This window comes from Aquarana catesbeiana, linkage group LG01 (assembly GCF_042186555.1).
Source record: "Aquarana catesbeiana isolate 2022-GZ linkage group LG01, ASM4218655v1, whole genome shotgun sequence".
Taxonomy (NCBI): domain Eukaryota; kingdom Metazoa; phylum Chordata; class Amphibia; order Anura; family Ranidae; genus Aquarana; species Aquarana catesbeiana.
The window spans coordinates 796,423,660-796,431,810 of NC_133324.1; the positions used below are offsets into that span (position 1 = coordinate 796,423,660).

At 38.4% G+C, this 8,151-nt stretch overlaps 1 protein-coding gene across 1 annotated transcript; it reads left to right on the top strand.

Annotated features, from left to right (window-relative positions):
• Positions 1 to 2,745: 2,745 nt before the first annotated feature.
• HELT (helt bHLH transcription factor) lies at positions 2,746 to 6,263 on the top strand. The gene is made up of 4 exons (XM_073612172.1): positions 2,746 to 2,817; positions 2,956 to 3,060; positions 4,283 to 4,379; positions 5,779 to 6,263. The coding sequence occupies exons 1-4, from the start codon at positions 2,746 to 2,748 to the stop codon at positions 6,261 to 6,263; spliced, it is 759 nt and encodes a 252-aa protein (XP_073468273.1).
• The last annotated feature ends 1,888 nt before the right edge of the window (positions 6,264 to 8,151 follow it).

The window sequence follows — 8,151 nt, forward strand, 5'->3', positions numbered from 1 at the left end:
GCGTTCACTTTGTAAAGTGAATTTTCACTTAGCTTAGGGCAGTGTTTCTCAACTTCAGTCCTCAAGGCACCCCAACAGGTCTTTTTCCATTATTTTGCACAGGTGATTTGATCAGTTTCACTGCCTTAGTAATTACCACAGCCGTTTCATCTGAGGGAAATCCTGAAAACATGACCTGTTGGGGCACCTTGAGGACTGGAGTTGAGAAACACTGGCTTAAGGAATGAGGTGAAGCTAAGTGAAAATTCACTTTTCAAGGTGAACAGGCTTTAGTAAATCAACCTCTTCAAGTCTGGGTTGTCAGTTTCAGCGGGTGCTGTGAGTATGGACACCTTAAGCCTGACCTGAAAGCCCAGTTCCAATTGGCCTGGTATACTACAGATTATTTCACATTAACAATGTGGGCGAACAGAAACAGGCCAGTGGGCATTAACCTTTTGCATTCAAAAACTTTAGCAGTATTGGTATATCTATTTATACTTAAAGCGTAACTCCACTTTTGTTGAGAAAAAAACATTCCCCCCCTGGGTGATCTATGTACATTGCAAGGATTATAACAACCTTTGTTGCAGATTCCTACCTTTTGTTATTCTGAAGAAATTCCTGTGTGTTTGTCTGTGCCCCTGCACTGAGTGGGTCTAATGGGAGTGGTTTCATAATTATCAGTCAGCTGTGGCAGCTGCAGAGCACTAATGAGGAAAGCTGCTGGGCCTGCACCCCTTTAGACGTGTCCCTATTGGAAATATCTCACCGAAAATGACATTTTTTTGTTGCAGGGGATGCATGAAATCTGACTTGTATCTTAGGCAGACTTCTGGGAAAATTGGTGAATCAATCACACAAGCAGGGTATGATGTTTCTGGGGAGTGGTCAGTACACATTCTGTGTACAGAACAACTCCATGTAGCCATATTGCTTTGCATTTATAGAAAATGACAGCGGCTGCATATTGAATAGGAAAGGCAATTTTTAATAACATTCAATTACAATATGTCGCAATTGTACATGCCCTATTATGTTTGCTTTATTGCTATTTTTGTCCCCACGAATGGGGAGTTACCTTTTTAATTGTGTTTAGTATACTTTGTATGCAGGCCTTTAAATATAGATTTCATGTCAATCTGGTCAAAAACATGATCACGGAAGTGTGAGACTTCTCTAGGACACTTAGGATTGTTTAACGCTTGTATTGCGCAAAAACATGTGTTACTTGCTGGAAGTTTTGTGTACAATGGTCTAGTTCCAAGGTTTTCAGTGAGAAAAGGGAATAAAGTGTTGAATTTTGGGTGCTCTAACTACTGTTTATCAGCAAGGCTGTAAGCTACCACCTAGATCATACATCTGCCTATTTCCAAACTTTCTGTTAAAAACCCAACCTGGATAGAAGACTGTATGTGCAGCTTAACTTTAGCAAATGTTATAAAGGAAATTATCATATTTTCATCATTTATAAATACTATTTTGTTTTGCCTTGTGTTTTTTTACATGGTTATAGTGAAAACACGTCAATCCACTGCATTTCTAAAAAGCTAACAAATTTCTATTCACATTTACTAACCTGTCTCCTCGATTACATATACAAAATTGGCAACTTGTCCATACATGCTCATATCTTTGCAAGTGATTCAACCATTTCAACTATTGCTTGCTGCGACCTGGCAGTGTACAGAGCTCTTACAATTGATAATGGACAAGAGCAAAAGGAACTGATCTTTTAATATGTAATAGAGTAAAGACTGTTCACTTTGCAAAGGGAATGTCCACTGAACCAAATAAGGTGAAGCTTTAAATATGCAATTATACACAAGGGAAATGAAAAATAGGATGTTTTCTTGCACATGATGATAAAAGCGAGTACAGCTCCACTTTCTTTTATAGTCTCAGAGAACATTTAGTTTGCTACAATAACACATTGTATGCCATAGTAAATCAACCCTATTCATGTAACATCACTCAGACAATGTTTACAGATTGCAAACTGTCCAGTCATGACTAGTTGATGTCTCATCTCCCATTGCAAATCATAAGACCGCAATGTCGTTTACACTATTTGATGATCACAATCACCAATACATTTTGTTTAGTTTATGGATCCAATGATTTCTGGAAAGAAAAGCGTGTGCCTTCTATTCCAAATAAAATATTTTGAGATTATAGATTGCATAAATGTAGGTGGTCGATGAGAAAAATGAGGTCCTCATAAAAGTTCCAGTTCAGTGCCATAATGGGCTATTTAAAAACAAGAACATATCTTCTCCATGGCTATATGCTTGGAACTAATACACATACACTTCACTAAATAGCCCCCAGTGTACCTTACATGAGTTCTGTCATTGCTAGTACTTGACATTGGTAGAAGTGACCATGCATTAGATGTGGGACTTCATGCAGGTTGATTTCTCAGCCGAGAACTTAGTGCAAGGTGCCCATTCATACATCAGATCTCCTCTACTTCCACCCCTGATTACTGGGCTCACAATCACGTGTCCCTTAAGGGCCACGTGGATTAACAAATTTGATGTGCCCCCTGCCAGCCCCCAGTCACACATAGGGATTTGTGTTGTTTTAGGGCTGTCTCGCCTGGATGACCACCCCTCCCTCCCTATTCTCTCGGCTCTTAATCCCCACACAGGCCCTGAATGCACAGTGCTGATAAGTGATCGCTTTATAAGCCCAGCCCGGGTGGGAGAAGAGCTGCACTGCAGTCTACCTGATTGCACCAAGAGCAGCTCACACAGTAGGAATATGGACATCGGTGTGATGAGACCGGCCTGCATGATCTCACTCAGGGGCTCAGCCAAAATCAAGGAAAGAAAAGTGAGTGTTGTTTTGGAGTACACTGGAAGTCCTCTCTTGCTCAGTACCAGATACACTAATGGTTGGGACTGACAGCTCTGTCTCCTTTTCCATGCCGCCTCACCAGTGTCTATTCATGTGTCATGTGTTTATTTCCAGAGAACACCAGTCTCCCACAAGGTGATAGAAAAGAGGAGAAGAGACAGGATAAATCGCTGCCTCAGTGAGCTTGGGAAGACGGTACCCATGGCTCTTGCCAAGCAGGTCAGTGGCACTTTCCTAGTGTGGTACATCAACAGTGATCTAGACCATACAGTATCATGTTATCATCCATTCAGTGTTATGTTCATTTATAACTTCAACCATTGTGTGTGCACTTTTACCAGCACTGTTTCATTTCACCCCTACCGTATTATGTCACCAACACTATATTATTTCATCATCATAAAGAGTTTAAATGTCCAGCTGAACTCATGTGCTATAATATTTTATCTGTACTTTACTTTTACACCATCACAGAGTCTGATTCCATTCATTTACAGTAGTTTATAGTATTTATTTATCTATTGATTATTTTTTAATTCTTATTGTCTTTTCTAAACCTTTCCCCTTTTTTCATCTAACTCATTTTTAACATAGCTTGCATTAATTGCAGTTACAGAAATCAAATTACACCGGGCATTTGAAGTGAAAATGTATCTCTTAGTAAAACATACGCATACCATCTCTGTCATGCTCATTTTCTCACTTAACTCATACAGATTTCACCTATTCACATTCACTGTTCATACACACAGTAAAGTTCTAGCAATTGCAGCCAAATTTACCTAGCCATGGTTGTTGGTGGCAGGTAGCCTTGACTTGTAAAATTAAAAGCTGATGTTTGAAATTGCTAAAAACTTGCTGTGTTTATGACCTGCATTACCTCCTATAAAATCTCTAAACATGAGTTCGACCATTTTCAGATCACCTTTCCATTTCAGGTCACACTGTACAGTAGTTTGTCATATATATTTAAAGCAACATTATTAATCCTGTATACAGTCATGGAGAAATATTAGATTTTTTCCTGGGCTTTTTATTAAAATAATCGGTAATTCAATTACAATCTGTTTTTGTAATGTTAAGCAAGTGGAGGTGATCCTTCAGATATTCTGAAATTCTACATCTATAAAACAAAGTTAAACTAGTAGTTCTGTTTACAAATATCAGTGGCTATTAAATGATAGAAAATGTTCATCATGCTGTCTCAATTAAAGCAGCATATTTTAATAATTTAAGAATGCTTTTAATGTTTTATCATCATCTTAATAGTCAACGATATCATAAACGCTTTTTGTTTTGTTGGCTACAAATTTTTTCTGTCTGTGATATATGTAATTACATTAAACTTGTTTAGTGAATGCTGTTTATTTTATGTGCTCTTTAACTATGTCAGACAGCACACATCAATCTCAATATACTAACTAAATTATTTTATTTTCAGAACTCTGGTAAGCTGGAGAAAGCTGAGATTTTGGAAATGACTGTTCAATATTTGAGAGCATTGCATGCTGCTGATTTTCCTAGAGGTCGGGACAAAGGTAAGATCATAATTGTATATATTAGTGTTAACAGTACAAATATATAGTACTTAGTTTATTATTTTCTTCATTTTTGAATAGTATAGCTTTATAAAATTTTTTTTTTAGAAAGAATGATGGAATATATATTGTAATGAATCTTTTTTTTTTATAACACAGCAGCTTACAATAATTCAGTGTGGTTTGTTTCATATAGTTCATTAATACCTCTAACTAAATGTGTGTGAAATTTTGGACAATATGAATACTAGAGCATTACTGACAAAGTACTAAAGCTGAATCATTATAGGATCTTTATTCTCCACCCTTTAATATTTAGGTAGGATGATTAGTAAGGCATTATTGTCAAAGTACCATAGCAAACTTCTTAGAGCCTCTTTATCCTTTATCTTTATTATTTAGGTAGGATGAATACCAGGGCATTATTGTCGAAGTACCATAGCAAGCTTATTAGAGCATCTTTCTTCTGGTTTACACAAGTGCGATTTCAGATGCGACTTGAGTCAACAGAATCTCATGACAAGAGAAATGACAAGAGAAATCACATTGTTTTCAATGGTGTTCATTTACATCAATTTGACTCAGCACAAAGCGATTTTGGCAAAGTTTCCTGTACTAATTTCGTACAATTCCAGTGCGATTTTGGCCCCATAAAATATACAAACTTGATCAAAGTTGGATCAAAGTTGCAGCTAAGTAGCATTACATAATTGCAATGAAAGGCGCATCAAAATAATATTGCAGCAGTGTGAACCTAGCTTTATATATGGGTAGTATGAATATTAGGACATTATTGTCAAAGTACCATAACAAACCTATTAGAGAGTCTTTCTCCTCTAACTTTTAATATTTAGGTAGGATTTATACTAGGGACAATACTTATGAAGCCATAGCAAAATCATTATAAAGTCTTTATTCCCCAACTTTTAATATTTGGGTAGGATGAATTTTAGGGACATTGTTGAAAGGATTCCATAGTAGAATCATTATAGAGTATGCCATAATTAACTCATTTCTTTTACTGGTACTTGTCTTGTTCTAAACAGTAGCTAACAATGCAACAAACAAACAAACGGATCCAAGAAATCTGACATGAATACCTTTACTATATACATGCATGTGTCTTATTAACAATTATTTGCCAAATCGTACTGCTACATACATTATCTTGTCAGGGTTTTGCTGGGCCCAACTGCAATCATATCTATCTATTACCAGAAACAGAAGAGAGCAATATAGCAAATAAAGCAACACCCCCCCCCCCCAAACCTATGTAATAAAAACCACTGGGGAGTGTGGGGATGTCAAGTAGATGTATTTTGAATGTAAGTGTACAGATATATACTGTAAAGCTAATAACCTCCACAAAGCACTAACCTAGCTTATTTTCTCCCTGCAGACCTTTTGTCAGAGTTTGCCAATTACTTTCACTATGGTTACCATGAGTGCATGAAGAATCTTGTTCATTACCTGACCACAGTGGAAAGGATGGAAACCAAGGACACCAAATATGCACGCATTGTTGCCTTCCTGCAGTCTAAAGCACACCTGTCCACGGAGCCACTATTTAGTTCCCTTCAGGAGGTAGACATGTCTTGCCAGCTGCCCCCCTCTCCACCTGATTACCCAAGCAGTGGTGACTCTACATTCACACAGAGCTCAGGAGGCCCATTCTCATGGCACAGCACTACTAGAGGCCCAACACTGAACTACCTCTCAAGTCCAACCACTATGCCACTGCCATGTACACCGCCACAGCAGTCCCCACATAGCACCTTCTTGTCTCCCATGCAGAGTCTAGACAGACATTACCTCAGTCTCCTGGGACATTCCCATACTAATAGTTTCAGTATGCACAGCTCACAGCATCCTGTTGTTCTGTGACACTAATGTCAGTGCTTACTTAGCTATAGGATATCACAAGGCCACATTTCTTGGGGCATAACTATAAAATGAAGTGAAAAAAAAAATCTCTGCACTGTGTATAGCAGCTAATTAGATGCCTGCTTTCATTTTTTTACCTAAAGTAAAAATGACAGCAGGAATCTACTTGGTATCTAGGCCATCTATAGAAGTGAGATGGCATGGCAGAGGGCAGAGGGTCCACAGTCACATGATCGAATGTGACAGAAACATGCAATTTTTCCCTATAGCTGGTCTGCTGGGGGGGGGGGGGGGGGGGTTGGGATCTGCAGGAGTATTGGGAGTTCCTATAGCCATATGATTATTTTTTTATTGGGGCAGAAGGTCTGAAACCTCATGCCATGATAGACAAAGCATTAATTTTGGACAAAACTTTGTATGGATGTGTATAGGTTTAACTCATGGTCTGCTTGTCTTTCAAAATGTGATATGTAAATCAGTGAAAGATTTCTTGTCAGCACCAAAGTCTTGGTGTTGGTAGTTTTTGGAGGGAGTCTCCCAACACTGGAACTATTGGGCGCTATTAAGTCTCTTACCTCCTTTACACCTAAACCAGGCTTTAGTGCTTAACATGCAGTAGAACTAACACCAAACCCAAAATTTGAGCCTAATGCTGTGTACACACGACCGGACTTTCGACGGACTGAATCACGTCGGACTTTTCAATGGACTTTCGACTGACTTTTTCGACGGACTTCTGTCGAATCGGACTTGTTTACACACAATCATACCAAAGTCCGACGGATTCGACCGTGATGACATACGACCGGACTAGAATAAGGAAATTCATAGCCAGTAGCCAATAGCTGCCCTAGCGTCGGTTTTCGTCCGTCAGACTAGCATACAGACGAACAGATTTTTTGACCGGACTCGAGTCCGTCGGAAAGATTTGAAACATGTTCTAAAACTAAAGTCTGTCACAAATTTTCGACAGAAAAGATCCGCTGCAGGTCCAATGAAACCCACACACAGTCAAATTGTCCAACGGATTCGCTCCGTCGGACAAGTTTGGTCGAAAAGTCCGGCCGTGTGTACACGGCATAAGACTAACCAAACCTTACTTAGCCTTTAAATTATACAAAACTGTACCCATATTCTACTGCATACCCACCTTGTCCTGCACTGGGACCCTCTGTACTGTTAGCAAGCAGTCCTGTACCAAACTCATACAGCACTCACACACCATTATCAGAATAACCTTTCCCTCCATCAGTGCTGGACAAACTATGATTTTCTAGCTGCGGAGGAAGCTGCATCACATGCAGGTATTTATAGCTCCACAACACACCCCAAGGTCATGAAGTTTTTTAGCCAATGCCATTGTTTAGCCAATGCTTCAGCTTAGCAAAGCATGTTGTCCTGTTAAAGTACATCTGTCAGGTTGCCTGATCTTGTCTAATGATTTATGTTTATCAGTGTGTCTAATTTAAATGTGTACATACATAAAAAATTCTGGGTTAAAACACAAAAGTATCATGACAATTATTTGACTCAACTGGGTACCAGCGTAGACCGAGAGAGATTGTTTATTCCCTCATATAGCCCTTTGCCTATCTATCAGCATGCTTCCATGAATTATTGTTGTAAATACTTGTAAATTGTAATTGGATTATTATAATTTATTAAAATGTTAACTCTTTTGTAAAAGTACATAGGTGTTGTAAATTTAGCTGTATTTATTCTGTACGATTTGTAATAAAAGTTTTTACTTGCAATAAACTGCTGGAGTAGCTTTTGTTGAAATTTCTGCATTCATGCTAAACAAAGTGAGTTTGTTACCAAAGTAAAATAACGCTTGGAACATGCAGCAGTTTACCCATTAAAGTATAATTTCTACTAAGTCTTGTCA

Excerpts from the sequence above, each read along its gene's own strand:
- HELT (XM_073612172.1), top strand. The coding sequence starts at position 2,746 with ATGGACATCGGTGTGATGAGACCGGCCTGCATGATCTCACTCAGGGGC. Across the intron at positions 2,818-2,955 it reads CCAAAATCAAGGAAAGAAAA|AGAACACCAGTCTCCCACAA; the intron begins GTGAGTGTTGTT and ends GTTTATTTCCAG. Across the intron at positions 4,380-5,778 it reads TCCTAGAGGTCGGGACAAAG|ACCTTTTGTCAGAGTTTGCC; the intron begins GTAAGATCATAA and ends TTCTCCCTGCAG.